Source organism: Engraulis encrasicolus, chromosome 10 (genome assembly GCF_034702125.1).
Source record: "Engraulis encrasicolus isolate BLACKSEA-1 chromosome 10, IST_EnEncr_1.0, whole genome shotgun sequence".
Taxonomy (NCBI): domain Eukaryota; kingdom Metazoa; phylum Chordata; class Actinopteri; order Clupeiformes; family Engraulidae; genus Engraulis; species Engraulis encrasicolus.
In genome coordinates, this window is record NC_085866.1 from 389,611 (window position 1) to 407,110 (window position 17,500).

At 47.2% G+C, this 17,500-nt stretch overlaps 2 protein-coding genes across 2 annotated transcripts in view; one reads left to right on the forward strand and one right to left on the reverse strand.

Moving 5' to 3' along the window:
* arhgef16 (Rho guanine nucleotide exchange factor (GEF) 16) overlaps window positions 1–4,264 on the forward strand; it is a 30,718-nt gene extending 26,454 nt beyond the window's left edge. The window contains exons 12-14 of the mRNA XM_063209507.1: window positions 3,035–3,108; window positions 3,395–3,496; window positions 3,852–4,264. Coding sequence (XP_063065577.1) covers window positions 3,035–3,108; window positions 3,395–3,496; window positions 3,852–3,991 — 316 coding nt within the window. The 3' untranslated portion in view covers window positions 3,992–4,264. The remainder of the gene's footprint in view (window positions 1–3,034; window positions 3,109–3,394; window positions 3,497–3,851) is intronic.
* A 336-nt stretch (window positions 4,265–4,600) lies between these two features.
* Window positions 4,601–17,500, reverse strand: part of ybx1 (Y box binding protein 1) — a 12,917-nt gene continuing 17 nt past the window's right edge. The window contains exons 1-8 of the mRNA XM_063207835.1: window positions 17,219–17,500; window positions 14,395–14,458; window positions 11,127–11,250; window positions 10,572–10,694; window positions 9,383–9,595; window positions 8,708–8,808; window positions 6,541–6,887; window positions 4,601–4,988 (exon numbers count right to left, since the gene is read on the reverse strand). The exon at window positions 17,219–17,500 is cut by the window's right edge and continues 17 nt beyond it. Of these exons, the coding sequence (XP_063063905.1) occupies window positions 6,599–6,887; window positions 8,708–8,808; window positions 9,383–9,595; window positions 10,572–10,694; window positions 11,127–11,250; window positions 14,395–14,458; window positions 17,219–17,327 (1,023 nt within the window). The 5' untranslated portion in view covers window positions 17,328–17,500 and the 3' untranslated portion in view covers window positions 4,601–4,988; window positions 6,541–6,598. The remainder of the gene's footprint in view (window positions 4,989–6,540; window positions 6,888–8,707; window positions 8,809–9,382; window positions 9,596–10,571; window positions 10,695–11,126; window positions 11,251–14,394; window positions 14,459–17,218) is intronic.

Genomic DNA, 17,500 nt, shown 5'->3' on the forward strand with positions numbered 1-17,500 from the left:
TGTAAAGACAAAAAACTCATTCTCATTTTCTCCCCTGTTAAAGGCTCAATACTAACTGTCTTTCAGTCAATCACAACAGGTGCAGCCAGTGAAGGATTCCATTTCAACTGTCACTGTCTCAAGATTCCATTCTTAACGAGCAGGTGCGAGCAAGCATTCTAGAAGCCTATTGTTCTGCTCTGCAATGCAATGTAATATAGTCTTGCTGGACTATGCATGACAATTAGCTGCTTGGCTTAGTGGTACTGCATGCCGCTGCATTAGAGATATGGAGGTTGAGGGTTCGAAACCCACATGAAGCCATGTTGATTTTCTAAATGATATCATATGCAGCGTTCCTTGGCCGACTTAAAATGCCATGTATATCATTTAGTATGGATGGCAAATGTGCTGAATTACAGATATTGAGGTTGGTGGTTCGAAACCCAGTCAAAGCCATGTTGATTTTCAAAATTACATCATATGCAGTGTTCCTTGGCCAACTTAAAATGCCATGTCATTTAGTATGCATGGCAAATGTGCTGGATTACAGATATGGAGGTTGGGGGTTCGAATCCCAGTCAAAGCCATGTTGACTTTCAAAATTATATCATATGCAGTGTTCCTTGGCCAACTTAAAATGCCATGTATGTCATTTAGTATGAATGGCAAATGTGCTGAATTAGGGATATGGGGGTTGGGGGTTCGAACCCCAGTCGAAGCCATGTTGATTTTCAAAATGATATCATATGCAGTGTTCCTTAGCCAACTTCAAATATCATGTATTGTATGTCATTTAATATCAATGGCAAAGGGGTTGGATTACAGATATGGAGGTTGTGAGTTCTAATCCCCCTCGAAGCCATGTTGATTTTCAAAATTATATCATATGCAGTGTTCCTTAGCCAACTTAAAATACCATCTATGTCATTTAGTATATCCCCAAAACGCAGAGCTACAACACTTTCAAGATGGCTGAATCCAAGATGGCTGAATTGTTTGGCCCATAACTTCTGACTGGGTGGATGGAGTTTTTCCAAGATTTCTTTTAGCTTTGTTTTCTCAATAGTACTTTGTTTCATCTCTGCCCCAAAAGGCAAGCCCGCTTCCAGCATTTTCTGTGAGAATGCATTTCTAGTTTTGTTTGTTTGTCTGTCTGTCTATTGTTTTGCCTGTCTGCCTGCCTGCCTGCCTGCCTGCCTGTCTGCCTGCCTGCCTGCCTCTCTATCTGTCTGTCTGTCTGTTGTTTTTGTTTGTCTGTCAGCCAGCAGGATAGCTCAAAAACGTATGAACGGATTTGGATGAAACTTTGTGGAGTTGTTCGAAATGACGAAAGGAACAAGTGATTTAATTTTGGTGAAAAAAAGAGGGCAGAAAGATGTACACCCTATTTTAACATAGTCAAATGTTCTATGAAACCGCTCCCTTGGCGGAGGTCTGCACTCTCTGAGTGTATTTCTAGTTAATCATAGTGCAGCCAGGGGTGTCCAAGTGCAGGGGTGTCCAAGTCGTTTGGATCCAGTGTCTACATGAAGCCTATTGGATCTCATGGGGGCCGGACAGGGGACTTAAAGGTGCCCTGTGTAGGACATGAAACTTCATTGAAAAATATCACAAGCGCAGCGCGCTAAGCCCCCCACATTTGGGCTTACATTGCCCACAGCGGTGTAGTCTACTTTTTTCAAAGTGGGTATACTGTATATTCAAGCACTTTTTGAAGTGGATATACTGTGTATATTTATGCTATCCTAAACAACGGATCAATCAATTTTAAGTGGGTATACTGAAGCCCCTACAATTTAGAAGTGGGTATACTCCGTATACCTGCGTTCTACGTAGACTACACCACTGATTGCCCACGGGGACCCCGGTGGTCAATAAAAGAGTCCGTCGTCTCGAGGTGGCTGTCAGTCTATGTATATGATCGTTTTGTAAATGACGGGCATTTTTCTTTCTTAAGTATTGAAGACTTGCAGCAACTTCGTAATGGCCATGAGTCTTTCTTTTTTTATCTGACATTTTTAGGGTTTTTTGTTGTCTAAGCGGATTGGACCATATTGCAGTCCACATCCGAATCCCCGGGCCTTATGTTTAACACCACTGCCACCTAGTGGAGGAGTCAAAATTGAATAACACACATTATTATTATTATAACGTTATAATACCTTCCCCTACCTAATGTACTTGCACAGCCAGCCTTTTTGCACATCATTGGATTTGGTCATTTATTCTAAATAACCAGAAATGAATACCCATTGAAAATGAATGGGGTTTAATTTCTGTTGTGTTAGAATTAAACTGGTGAGTTAACACCAAAACGTGGCATGGAAATCTTCGGGTATATTGAAGAGGGAAGTGTGGGGCACCAGGTCAACAAACAAGAACAGCTGACAGCAAAGCATCAAGGATATCTGGGCTTCCATAACTCCCATGCACTGTTTTGCCATTGACTTCAATGTTAAACGCATCATGGCCATTATGAAGACAGAGAATGTCCTAACCAAGTATTGACCATTGCATGTTATGTAGAAAGTACCAAATTTCAACTGATTTAATGTGACCCGAATTTTGATGAAGAAAAATGTGATTTTATAACAATATTCTAATAATGCGAATTCCCCAATTCATGGGTTTTTTGAGCTGGAAGGCCAACGTATATAAAAAGAAAAAAAATGATTGGAATAGTTAAAAAACTGGGCCATGAATCTACAATCCATGACAGTTTAACATTATTGATGGAATTATGGAAATAAATCAACTTTTTCATGGTATTCTAATAAAAAGGCCTGGAGCTGTATGTTATATCTGGGTGAATGTGTATTGTACGTGTTAAATCTTTGTTTTTATCATGTCATAGGCAATGCAACCTGCCTGATGTGTGTGTACCTTACCTGCTGACAAAAATGTCCCCATTGGGGATAATAAAGTTTCTAATTAACTAATGTTACTGTGGTGAGATCCAAGTAACATCAGTGTGTGTGTGTGTGTGTGTGTGTGTGTGTGTGTGTGTGTGTGTGTGTGTGTGTGTGTGTGTGTGTGTGTGTGTGTGTTGCAGGCTGGATAAGGCCCGCTGGGTGACTGCTCTAAGGGAGCACAGACGCTCAGCAGAGAGCAACACGCAGAGAAGCGGTGAGTTAAGGTTTCTGGATGTAAATGATGTGAAAATATTATATATCACAAATATTAAATACTCTCACCGGCCACCAGTGGCACCAAATGTGGTTTTCTGCTGCTGTAGCCCAAGATTTGATGTACTGTGTAATCAGAGATTATTTTATGCACACCATGGTTGAAATAAATTAGTGGTTATTTGACTTAATGTTGCCTTTATATCAGCTTAAACCAGTCTGGCTATTCTCCTCCGACCTCTGCCGTGTGTGTGTGTGTGTGTGTGTGCGTGTGTGTGTGTGTGCAGAGCTAAAGCAGTTTGAGGTGACCAAGGCCTACATGCCGAAGGCTCCAGACGAGTTGGGACTACAGCAGGCTGAAGTGGTCATTGTGGAGCAGGAGGTGGAAGGTACACACACACACACTGAAGTGGTCATTGTGGAGCAGGAGGTGGAAGGTACACACACACACACACACAGGCTGAAGAAACCACTCACACTTATATGCAACAATATGTGCAGGGCAGGTACATTTGAACTACCGATGATGGGAAGGGTTTGTGTTTGGGTTTGTTAGTATTAAATGCATATGTGCACAATTCTATTTTATTTTTAAATATATAGTTTGGCCCACAACTTTGATGTGTATGATCAGCTTCTCACCAGCTTGTTAATGGAACTGGACCTGTCAAGACATATGCTCTTGACCTCATTAGTGACTGGCTGTGAGGTGAATAAGCTGTATTGTGATTGGTCGGTTGGCAGGCTGGTGTCACGGGGAGCGAATGAGAGACGCGGAACGCGGCTGGTTTCCCGCCTCCTGTGCCCACGAGATCACCAACCGCACGGCCATCGAGGGCAACATGAGGCGCATGGAGAGACTACGCAAGGAGACCAACGTCTAACACACACACACACCAAGGAGACCAACGTCTAACACACACACACACACGCTATGCAAGGAGAGAAGTTGTATTTTCCGGGGACCTAGTGATGGTGGGGTCCGTTGTAAAGGTGGCTGCCTTCAATATAGGCCTAAAGTGCAGCGAGAAATCCTGGTTTGTGTTCATAGCGGCCCTTGGAGGACTTAAATGGCCCTCGGAGGAATTTGAAGTGGCCTCTAGAATGAAAGTTTCTCATCTGCATTAGAACACAGCTGTCCTTAGGGGTGACACTGTGTACACAACCCTTATATCTCTGATACTGTTCATACACAACACACATCTTTGATTTGTACAAGTTCGATATCTAAAGTGTGTATAAGTCTGAGATGTCAAGTAGGACATGTCATATTAGTACAAAAACACACTTGAATCTGCTTTAGGACACACACACACTCCCTTGAGCATGTGGTTTTGGTTGTTCATGTGGTGTCTACCTGTGAAATGTTTTTTAATGGAGTTATTCCTAGTTGTAGTGGAGATTCCTCCTCCTCCACTGCCCAGGGAGCTCTGGGGTGGATCTGCTACCAGTGAAATGCAATGTCATGAAATAAAGAGGCCACAGCCGTGTGCTAAAGTTCGTCTTTGACTTTTATTTGAGCTTGCCTTTTTGTCAAAATTCATGTTTGAATACATAAAAAGTTATTTAAAAATGTCAAACTGACCAGATATCAAATTACTTTTTTTTTTCTTCTTTAAAAACCATTTGGTGTAAAAACTTAAGACCGATTTAGAAAAGCAGCTGCGGAGTCCCCAGCGTGGAGGGAGGGGCGCTGTCTGTCACGTAAAAAGAACGAGGGAGGAGAGGAGAGGAGGAGGGGAGGGGAGGGGGGTCTGCATAGGTCCTGCAGGCAATCTGTGGGAGTCTGGTCAAATGCGAGTTGCAAGCTTAGACGATCGTCAAGTCAAATCTGGCTCTTATTGCTCACATCTTAGATGTTTCTTCTTGATGATGACGTCACTGCAAGATAGAAGAGAGGAGGAGAGGAGGGAGGAGAGGAGAGAAGAGAGCGGTTAGTGATGGCTGCCTGCCACATGTAAGCCAGTTCTCCTTCACTGCTACAGTCCTGAGTGAAGAGAAGCTCCCACTTCACTCTTCATGACAACATGTCAAAACCAAGAGAAGGCGAAACGAGTGAATTGTTATAATTTGATGGTGGTGCAAAGTGTTTGTGACAGAATGAATTCTGGAAATGAACTACTAAAAATATGACATATTGCACCTTATAGGCCACTCAAGGATCATGCCGGCGACACATGCAGGCGAAGCGAGCGAGGCGAAGAGAGGCCAAATTCAGGTGTTTCATTCTGACAGCTCGACCAAAAAGGGTGGAGTAATAAAGAGGCTTCGAAACCCGCCCACCCAATGCAAAAGTGTGTGCTCAAGTTGGGTCTCCTAAGGGGGCGTTGTCCCCTCCTTCTTCTTCTATTTTTGAGGTGTTTGCACAAGAAGTGCACTACCGCCATCTACAGTGCTAAGGGGACTCCATTTATTCTCAACCTGAGGACTCCGAAGGTCTCCTAACCGAAGGTCTCCTAAAGGGGCGTTCACCCTACAGAAAGTGGATACCAGAAATGAACTAGAATGACTTATCTCTGTCTAGAGTATCTCTGGCTCAACTGTCATCAGGTCGCCACGGCGAATCAAATCGAATGAAACGTTTGTGCTGTTGATTTGATTGGCCGCCGCACTCGAAATTAGCTCATTTGCACTTAGTTGAATAATTTCACTTCGCTTCGCTCCTGTTTGCTTGCCTTCGCCTCCCTCATAGATGTGACTCAGGCTGCAGACTGCCTACAGGGCAGAGGGGGCAACCTCAGGCCCTCGGGGGCCACATGTAGCCCTCTAGATTAGTGGGGGCAACCTCAGGCCCTCAAGGGCCACATGTAGCCCTCTAGATTAGTGGGGGCAACCTCGGGCCCTCAGGGGCCACATGTAGCCCTCTAGATTAGTGGGGGCAACCTCAGGCCCTCTGGGGCCACATGTAGCCCTCTAGATTAGTGGGGGCAACCTCAGGCCCTCAGGGGCCACATGTAGCCCTCTAGATTAGTGGGGGCAACCTCAGGCCCTCAGGGGCCACATGTAGCCCTCTGCACAGCGAGCAGCTCATCACTTTACTAGGATGAGTGTTATATATCCACAGCATCGCATGGTTGCAGGACTGCTGCGCTTGTTAACAGCTTCATTAACGTCTGGCATAAGACATTTTCTAAATGAGTGCTACTCATTTTGCAGTGCTGTTCCTTCATTGGGCCCTGCTAAGCCTTCTTCAGTATGCGGCCCAGTTAGATTGCTCTAGACTGGAGGCTGCTAGCTCCCTCTAGGGGTGAGCTTTAGGAAGTACAACGCATGATCCATTCAGGTTCTGCAATAGAGCTTGAAAGTCCCGCCCTTTAGTTCCACATTTCACAGGACCTAAGCTGACCATCTAACAACATGGTAGCGAGTAAATATCTTCTGATATGTGTGTGCGTGTTTGTACAAGTGTGGTGTGTGTGTGTGTGTTGCTTACCCGGAGTTGTTTCGGTGTTGCGCCGGTGAGTGTGTGTGTGTGTACATGTGGGTGGGTGTTATTCGGCGGAGGCGGGCTGCTCGGCCTGGGGGGCGGGGGCTTTGTCCTTGGGGGCGTCAGCTCGGGGCTCCTTGCCCTCCTTGGCGCCCTCGGGGGGGCCACCGCTGCTGCTGCCGCTCTGGGGCCGTCTGCGGCGGTAGTTGAAGTTGCGGCGGTAGCGGCGCTGGCGAGGTTCCTGACTCTGGGCGCCGTCGCCCTGGTTCTCCTTATCCTCCTCGCCCCCCTCTCTACCCCCTTCTCTACCCCCCTCTCTAGCACGCGGAGGGCCGGCACGGGGAGGACCACCCCTGCGGAACAGGGAGAGAGAGAGACACAGACACACACACACACACACACACACACACACACACACGGGAGAGAGACACACACACGTTAGTTATACAATACTACGTCACCCTGGTTCTCCTCATCCTCCTCACCCCCCCTCTCTAGCACACAGAGGGAGAGGGGGGGAGAGAGACACAGACGCACGTCAGCTAAACACACACACACACCATCTTGACCTGCAACTGCAATACACCAACAGCGCCCCCAGGTGGCGTTATGTGCTCAAACACAGCCGTGAAATGGCAGCCATATTGGAACAGGCCTGTCAGAGAGAGTAGAGAAAGAGAGGTTCCATTGGACCATTGTTTCCGGGTTCTATTATTGGGGGGGAGGGGGGAGAAATCCCCCTTTAGGCAGACCTAGGCAGACCTGAGGACTGTTCTATTCAATGCTAGGAACATTATGACACGCCCCTTTAGGCAGACCGGAACCTGGTCACGTTAGGTGCCCATAGAAACCTATTATGTTGGCATATCTCTATATACTTAAAGAATCTCTGGCCCTGTGGTGTAGTGGCAGCCATATTGGAACAGGCCTGTGGTGTAGTGGCAGCCATATTGGAACAGGCCTGTGGTGTAGTGGCAGCCATATTGGAACAGGCCTGTGGTGTAGTGGCAGCCATATTGGAACAGGCCTGTGGTGTAGTGGCAGACTTGCTGGCTGCATTCCAATATGGCGACTCGTATCCTCCCTCACCCCCTTGTGGCATCCTGATGACACCACTGACAACAGGGGTGAGTTTCTCAAAAGAGAAGTTGTTAGCAACTTGTGTAGTTGCCAATGGGAAAATGCATTGAAAACAACAAAGTACCTAATGTAGTAAGCAACTTTGGTTTTGAGAAATTCACCCCAGAATTGTAATCCAATATCTTGCAAAAGTGCAATTCTAATGTCATTTCCTCATTTGCAAACGGGGTGGTGAATGAAGAATAGTCCCCCACAGGTTGCCGTGGCTACAGCAGGCTGACGGCGGGGGAACTCCACGGAGGAGTCAGCGAAACGCGAGGCCAGAAGCAGGAGGCTGAGGACGGGACGGGAGTCTGCATATTGGAATGCACCCATTGAAAGAGGACAGGTGTTGAGGCCCTTACTGGACACACAGGGCGGGGAGGGGAGGGTGTGTGTGTGTGTGTGTGTGTGTGTGAGGGAGGGGATGACCCAGAAAAAAAAGCTGACCACAGCCCCCATGTGCTACCCTCCCCACTGGTGATGGTGACCCCCTGCCCCCCCAAAAAAAAACAGCTGACTGGTAGCTAATGCAATTTGTCTTGAGTTCCAACTGCACTGCTCTGCCGCTAAGCACTCTGGGTAATGGTTTCAAGGCCGGCTGTTCTTCTGAGGGCAGGGACCACTGTGCTGTCATTTTAGCTGGAGACATATACGCTGCATTCAGGTTCTTAAGATTTAAGGGTTTTTTTTTAATGAAAAATGTGGATATGTTAGAGCTGAACGAATAAATGCAAATTATTTCATGTTTGCATGTGCTTCGGACGCTGAGATATTTAGGAATTCATTAAAAAAATGTTTTATTCTTTCCATTCCTTTCCACTCCATTGATGGAAATCGTGCCTCCCCTGGGTATGAACCAGGACCTGAAGCCTCTATAGGTGTGTGTGTGTGTGTGTGTGTGTGTGTGTGCTCCTCACCTGGGTCTGAATCGGGGCCTGAAGCCTCTGTAGTTGTGTGTGTGTGTGTGTGTGTGTGTGTGTGTGTGTGTGTGTGTGTGTGTGTGTGTGTGTGTGTGTGTGTGTGTGTGTGTGTGTGTGTGTGTGCTCCTCACCTGGGTCTGAATCGGGGCCTGAAGCCTCTGTAGTTGTAGTTCTGTCTGACTGCTTTGTTTCCTGGGTCCTGGCCACCTTGGACCTCATCTCCCTCACCGCCCTGAAACACACACACACACACACACACACACACACACACACACACACACACACACACACACACACACACACACACACACACACACACACACAGTCATGAAGCATCCGGAAACAGTCATGAAGCATCCGGACACACAACGTATCCAACATGTAGGTGTAGCGAAGGGGAGTAGAGTTGCCTAGCCGGGACTCGAACCCACATGTTCTGGGGTAGTAAACTGGGGCTCTGACCGCTACACCAAAGAGCCAGGCTTGTTGGCATGTTAGTCAGAACACACCCACAACCCTAGTGATGCTCACTCCCTAGGGTTGTGGGTGTGTTCTGACTAACGCGAGTGTGTGTGTGTGAGTGTGTGTGTGTGTGTGTGTGCGTGCGCATGTATACCTCGGTCATCTCCCCGCGGGGGGCATTGGTGTAGGGTGGTGTCTAGTGTGTGAGTGTGTGTGTGTCTAGTGTGTGTGTGTGTGTGTGAGTGTGTGTGTGTGTGTGAGTGTGAGTGTGAGTGTGTGTGTGTGTGTGTGTGTGTGTGTGTGTGTGTGTGTGTGTGTGTGTGTGAGTGTGAGTGTGTGTATACCTCGGTCATCTCCCCTCGGGGGGCGTTGGTGTAGGGCGGGCGGCGTCCGTAGCGGCGGCGTACGAAGTAGGGGGGGTACTGCCTGCGGCGGCCGGGGAAGGAGCTGCGACGCTGCTGCCCCCCCTGACCCCCCTCCCCTCCCTCAGGGGCGCTGTCGTTACCCCCCTCACGCTTCTCACGCACCTCACCCTCCCCATCACTCTGGAAGGAGTCCTGCAGGGAGGGGGGGGGAGAGGAGGAGAGAGAGGAGGAGAGAGGGAGAGGAGGAGAGGGCGAGAGAGGAGGAGAGAACAGAGAGGGGAGGAGAGGAGGAGGAGAAGACAAGATGGGGGGGGAGAGGAGAGAAAAGAGGAGGAGAAATGAAGAGAGGTAGAGGAGGAAGGAGGAGAGAAGAGGAAAAGGGGAGAGGGAGAGGAGGAAGGAGGAGTGGAGAGAGGGAGTGGAGAGAGGGAGTGGAGAGAGGGAGAGGAGAGGAGAGGAGAGGAGAAGAGATTAGAGGAGAGAGGCGAGAGAGGAGGAGAAGGAGAGGAAGAGACGAGAAGGAGAGGAAGAGAGGAGGATAGGAGGAGAGGGGAAAGGAAAGAGAACAAAGAGAGAGCAAAGTAGATTCTTTATTAATCCTGAAAGATATGAAGGAGATCAGCAGTGCTCACAACACATAGTATACGGCCATCAACACACACACCACATACATACATATACGGCCATCAACACACACACACCACATACACACACACACACACGCCCACCAACACACACACACCAGGGATGCAAATAAGCACCCGTCCACCTGCCAATGACGGGGGAATTTGGCCTTTGACAGGTGAAATGTCAACCCACCAGTCAATGCAAGAGGGGACCAAAACTTGGGGAAGGCAAACACACATACACACACGGGTCAAAGGCGTCCAACATGTCCTTCAGTGCAAAGGGTACTTTTGCTTAATGTAAATGCAAAAAGAGATTTTTTTTGTAATTATTTTTTTTGCCTTGGCTTTCATGCATTCACTTTGTGAAAAACATGAAATTTCAAAACAATTTTTTGGAAGTTACAGTAAGCAAAAGCATCCGTTAGCACTGAAGGACAGCGTCATGTTGGACGTCTTTGAGACACACACACACACACACACACACACACACACACACACACACACACACACACACACACACACACACAAGATGTGCGTACCTGGTAGTCTCGGGGGGGCCCTCTCCTGCGGGGGTAGCGGCGGTAGCGGTTGCGGTCTGCTGCGTACTTGCTGCCCTGCACTGGAACGCCACCGGGACCCGTCACATTGGCCGCCTCCGCACCCTGACACACACACACACACACACACACACACACACAGAGAGACAGACACCGACAGGTCACTTCTCACACATGGGCAGGGATCTGCTCAGATAATCACCAACTTAAACCTCACACATTTAACAGACAAGTCAACCAAGAATATAACCCCTCCTCCTCAACCTCAAGGTAACACCCCCTCTGCTTCTCTCTACTCTGCTACTGCTCTACTACTCCTCTCCTCTCCCCCTCATCTTCTAACACTCTCCCCAACTCACTTTCTCCTTCTCATCTTCTCTCCTCCTCTCCTTCAACCCCCTTGACCACATCAAACTCCTGTCTCCCCATCCCCCTCCTCTCCACACCCTCTGTCCTCCTCTCCTCTCCTCTCCTCACCCTCTCCCCAACTCTCCTTCTTCTCCTGCTCCCTTTTCTCCTGTTTCCTCCTCAACTCACCTTCTCCCCCTCGACCACGTCAAACTCCACAGTCTCCCCATCCCCCACGCTGCGGAGGTACTTCCTTGGGTTGTTCTTCTTGATGGCAGTCTGGTGGACAAATACGTCTTCTTTTGTGTCATTCCTGAGAGAGAGAGAGAGAGAGAGAGAGAGAGAGAGAGAGAGAGAGAGAGAGAGGATGAGACTCTTAGGAGTATGGCTGTGCAATATCAAATTTATATCATGATATCAATATTGCTGTCAAACAATATCAAATTTCATAATATTGAGTTGAAACATTATTCTTGTAATTTGTTTCTACTGTCTGCCAGAAGGGTAGGCTATGCTAAGCTATGCTAACCTAAGCACAATGCATTCCCCTCCACTTGAGCTATTATGAGCGCAGAGCAGACTTGCTACCCAACACTCATGCAGAACTCCACTGTGTCTTTCTCTATGGCCCTCCACTCACACTACTGAAGGGAGGGACGATTAGCAATTGTTAAGTCCAATTATTTGCCTTTAAAAGAAATATTAGTCTAAAAACAAATGCGATATCAATATTGGCTGAAGTAATGGTGATATTGATGTTTCTCCTAATGGAGCAGCCGTAAGCAGGAGGGGCCATCAGGGGGGTGCTAGACTACTGCAGCAGCGGGCCCCCGGGGCTGGAGAGGCAGCAGGCCCCCGTGCCGCTCAGAATCAGGCCAGAGGAGAGGATGCAGAGCTGCGCTTCTCAAACTATGGGCTAGGGATGCACCGATACCACTTTTTTGAAAACCGATACAAGTACGAGTACATTAATGTGTGTACTTGCCGATACTGAGTACCGATATCGATACCTTTTACCATCAAAATACAATGAAAATAAATCCATGGCCTTGTTTTTTCCCACCTGTGATATTTTTATTGTCCATTTCCATGTAGATTTAAATGTTAGTAAATGTATGAGGTGCCACTTTTTTCCATGCTGCTTTCAAGTCCTCAAAACGTGACAAGATTAGCAGTATCGTTCCTGGTATCGGCAAGTGCTTGACGAGTACGAGTACGAGTATAATGAGCAGTATCGGTACCTATACCAGTATCGGTACATCCCTACTATGGGCGTGAAATCATTTTCTAAAGATCAAAATAATGTTTAGTGTGCTGTTGCTGTTTACCATTTATTTGACTTGTATTGTTTATATTGGGACAGAGATTTCGAGTGGGGCCCAAGTTGAAAAAGGTTGGGAAAAACTTACGGTACTGTACTTTGGTCATACTAGTAAATATTAGTTCATTATTATTTTATATTATCATTATTATTTGTTCATTTTCATGAAAAGATCAAATTTGGCAGTAGACAGCGCAGTTTCAACGAGCAGTATAGTTGCAATACCTACTCTGACCACCATCCTACACAGTGCACCTTTAAGTATTGTAGGTCGTGTTGACTGACTGCTAAGAAAGCGAAAGCCCATTGGGAAACTCCAACTCCCATTGTCATTGTGACACAGCACTCCACAGCACACAAGTGCACACTGCACACAACGAAATTGCATTTATGCCTCACCCGTGCAAGGGGGCAGCCCTCAGTGGCGCCCCATGGGGAGCAGTGCGGTGGGACGGTACCATGCTCAGGGTACCTCAGTCATGGGCATTGGGGAACTGCAATCACTATAGACTAGTTAAGTATTGTAGGTCGTGTTGACTGACTGCTAAGGCATCGGGGAACTGCAATCACTATAGACTAGTTAAGTATTATAGGCCGTGTTGGCTGCTAAGGTATGGAGCTGTGTTGGCTATAGTATTGTAGGCCGTGTTGACTGCTAAAGTATCGCGAGCTGTGTTGGCTATAGTATTGTAGGCCGTGTTGACTGCTAAAGTATCGCGAGCTGTGTTGGCTATAGTATTGTAGGCCGTGTTGGCTGCTAAGGTATGGAGCTGTGTTGGCTATAGTATTATAGGCCGTGTTGGCTGCTAAGGTATCGCGAGCTGTGTTGGCTATAGTATTGTAGGCCGTGTTGGCTGCTAAGGTATGGAGCTGTGTTGGCTATAAGGCCGTGTTGACTGCTAAGGTATGGAGCTGTGTTGGCTATAGTATTATAGGCCGTGTTGGCTGCTAAGGTATGGAGAGTTGTGTTGACTATAGTATTGAAGGCCGTGTTGGCTGCTAAGGTATGGAGTTGTGTTGACTATAGTATTATAGGCCGTGTTGACTGCTAAGGTATGGAGTTGTGTTGGCTATAGTATTGTAGGCCGTGTTGACTGCTAAGGTATCGCGAGATGTGTTGGCTATAGTATTATAGGCCGTGTTGGCTGCTAAGGTATCGCGAGCTGTGTTGACTATAGTATTGTAGGCCGTGTTGACTGCTAAGGGCTTGTTTACGCGCAGGGCTGGGAGATGGGCAGGCTTAAGGTCTTTAGGGGATGGCAGTAAACAATGGCGTGATCCAGAGAGGCTCTAAGTATATCAAAGCTGTAATAGGATTGGGCACCACTGCTGACCCAGATACCATCCTCAGCACTGGCCAACAGGACATGGACATTACATCACAGCCTGAAATACTAGACAGTAGACATATAGTATTATAATGTAGAGAAATAAGACATCACAGCCTGAAATACTAGACACTAGACATGTCTTATTTCTCTACATTACAATACTACATCACAGCCTTGCATACATGTCTTCTTTCTCTACATCACAGCCTTGCATACTAGACATGTCTTATTTCTCTACATTACAATACTACATCATAGATGTATCCATCAACACTCATTCTGGGCATGTGAATCTTGTCTACCTCAATTTACAGAGTATGATTTTGCACATTTATCTACCCCAACTCAGAATATGTTTCTGCACAATTGCCTTTTTCATTTCTTCTGTAGTTTTTGTTTTTCCCCGCCCTCACTATTACCCGTGTAATATGGGTCTTGAAATGTCCATGTGGATATTACGTGTATTGATGTTGCTACTTGACACCTTAAACCCCCCCCCCCCAGGGGATCAATCGTGTTTCTCTGCTCTACAGCCAGACCAGCCAACTTTAATGTAACCCCAGCCCAGTACCTTTAAAGGCTTTTTAATGTAACTTCCCGTTTGGACACCTTATTTTGGAGTGCCTGGATGAACTCTTCTCTCCTAGTAACCCAGGTTAACTTAACCTTGAGGAGGTGGTAAACCATCTAATGAAGAGCCTGGAGTCCTCATTTCTTCCTCTCTGTTCAGGTTTACCACTTCCTCTAGGTCAACTTAGCCCGGTTGATCACTGTGTTATTGGAATAGCACTCAGGGGAAACCCACCTGTTGATGAAACCGTAGCCGTTGCGAACGTTGAACCACTTGACTGTCCCCAAGACTTTTGTTGCTGCAAGAGAGTAGAAGACAGAGCAGTGAGTCACTATAGTTCAGAGGACACACACACACACACACACACACACACACACACACACACACACACACACACACACACACGTTGCATAGACGCCACCAAGAGGGGGGCTGGCAAACTATGGCCAAAGAAAGCCAACACTACAGACCTACTCGGCTGTTTGTAAGAAAGTTATTTTTAACCCTCAACTGTCAATCTTTTTATAGCATCTGATGCGAATGCCTGCACTACAACGGCAGCTGTTCCATTCAAATAGCGACGGGAAGAACAGCCCTGCCACACGGGGCCAAGTTGGGCAAACTGTGACACACACACACACCCTATGGGAGATGGAGGACTGGTGAATAATCAGGTCCACCGACTGGACAAACGGGTATGCGGGACCTCACAGGCCCGGGTAGGCATGTGCTGGTATCCGGGAAGCGCTCAAGTGAAAAAGAAACAAGGAAGTGATTCAAAAAGTTACACGTGGTGGTATGAGCGAGAGTAGGTCGCTGCTGCGGGTGATCAATAGACAACTTACGCGTGGCTTAGGTTTTTTTTGCGAATTTATGGCCATAGAAATCAATAGAAGTTCAAATTGGGGTGGGATATGGTGCTTTCACTCGGGTTTTGAGCATCGTTATTGGGGTGGAAAGCATTCTCATTTGGCAACCCTGGCGGCTTAGCAGAGCTCATTCACTCCACTGCGACAGGCGGCCAGATCAGGCCACGGGCAGGTTACGGTAACGCTACTCAAATCCCCACCGGCGAGACGAGGTCACCCGAGGATACTAACCAGCAACATTTCACTTCTCTAGCCGGCAGCCGAATATACAGTACACACGATACGCCAGTCTTGCTGCTCAGACAGCGCGTGGTGTATGACGGGACAGTAGCGCGACTAGCCGGTGCGAACAGGGGCAAAATGACGGCCGCAGTTGTTTCAAATGCAGGCCAAGTTAGCAGCTTAGCATTGTAGCACTAGCTCATTGGTTTTCAACCATGTGGTTGGAGATGAGCCAGTGGGTTAGGAGACTCGGCGCTAGCTACACCTACACCCACTCAAACCCTTTAATAATTAAAAAAGGCACTCAAATGCAAATATCACTTGCTGCGATGCTATTCAGTGGTTTGTTTCGAACGAAGGCACCTCGAAAAAATAGCGTTCAAGGTCTCGACACAAAAGAAATACCCACATCCCGAGATCCCAGGGCAGACATTTTGAAGGCTGTAGTTAGCTTCTTAGCTAATGCTAACACCGAGACTGCAATCGCAGCCCTCCCAAAGGGCCCAACACCAAAGCCAGCATCGCACTCATGCTTGATGTAAAATCATCGGTGTTTATCATTTGATGTAGGCTGTTATCAAACGCTGAACAGTAGAGTATGTGTTATGAGCCACGCGGCTTCCAAACTACGGTCGGGTACAGTAGAGTACAGTCCAATGCTGGCATGCTTTCCCCATGAACAAAAGGCTGCTGGGCTAACAACAAGCTAATGCATCATCCGCACTGCAGTTATGCATGAGGATAGAGTTGCTAGGCCAGTGCGATTAAATAACTCGATTTATGGATCCACAACGTTAAAAAATGGGGTGAAACAAAAATGGTGGTTATCGTCATGTTTAAAAAGCCACGGTGTACAGAGCTTGGATGGGGATTATTAAGACCATCAGAGAATGATGAGGTTTATTAGTATCCATCCTCCTATCGGGTGGTGGTGGAGGGTCATGATCAAGGCCATGATCACATCCCATCCTAGAACTAGCTCTAGCCACAAGCCGGCTGGCTAGCCAGACACACACATCCACACAAGAATTAGACTTCATAATGTATACCGTGGTCTCTTGAACAAGTAATACATGTGGTGCGTGTCATTTTGCAGTATTATTGCTTGGTAAACAGTAATTTACTTCCCCGAAAGATCTTAAAAACGGTGTTAACTCATTGATTCACATTCGAAATGGTCGGAACCGGTCGATGAAATTATTCACACAAAATCTAAAAAGCAATGGAGAAAAACATGCAGACGTTTGTCACAAAGGAAAATAGTGAAATCATGGCTGGATACAAGCATACAGTCACGTAGCCGACTACACCACAGCCATCACAACTTGGTTTCTGGGCCGACCTCATTAGCTGCAGTTACCGAGGATGATCCGATAGCTAGCAGTAACGTTAGCTTCCCTTCGGGCGACCAGAATGCCAAATAACAGCCAGCTACACCACATGGAACGCAGAGTAGACATTGGAAATGGAACTGGAATCATAAAATAGCGTGAACGTTGAAAATCCAACCGACAAAACCATCCAAATGTCTTCAGTTAACGGTGGCTACAAAGGCAGTTAGCATGCAAAGTTACCATGCTAACTAGCCGCTAACCTAATCTAGCCAGAAGCTTGCTGTTGGAATTCAAAACCCTGCGTAATTCGTAATAAGTCCACTCAATATGACCAATTATCTAGAAAAAACCTCAAACAGCCCTTTCTATTCTGATTCACAAACTCAACCTCACAAACCACGATGCTATAATCGCTAAGACAAGTGATGTGAAGTCATAGCCACACTGCAATCACACATCGTGTAGGCTAATGTTAGCAAGGAAGGCAGGGTCAATCAGACATCACATGTAGATTTCGATGCCTTGGGCCATTTTAATTTATCCCCATTGAAATTGTAAACTCCACATCACTTGTGTCACAGAGGTGTTCTGCCCCACAATAAAACCAGAAGACAGCCAGTCAGTCAAACCTACCGATGACCTTCTTGTCCCCCGCGGTAGCTGAGGCAGCTGCCGGGCTGGATGGGCTTTCCTCATCGGCTGATGGCTGGGACGCCTGTTGTGTCTCGGCCTCGCTGCTCATGATGGTTTCGGGGTGGTAAAAGAGACTTATGCCGGCTGGTGGCTCTTTTCTAGTATGTTTTTCCCGGTGCTAGATGGTAACCTGGGCCGGCTTGGTGGTGGGGGCTGCTGCCTTCTGGCTCTCAGCTTTCTTTTCTCTCCGCTCCCTTTGCCGATCGAACTGGACGGAATGGG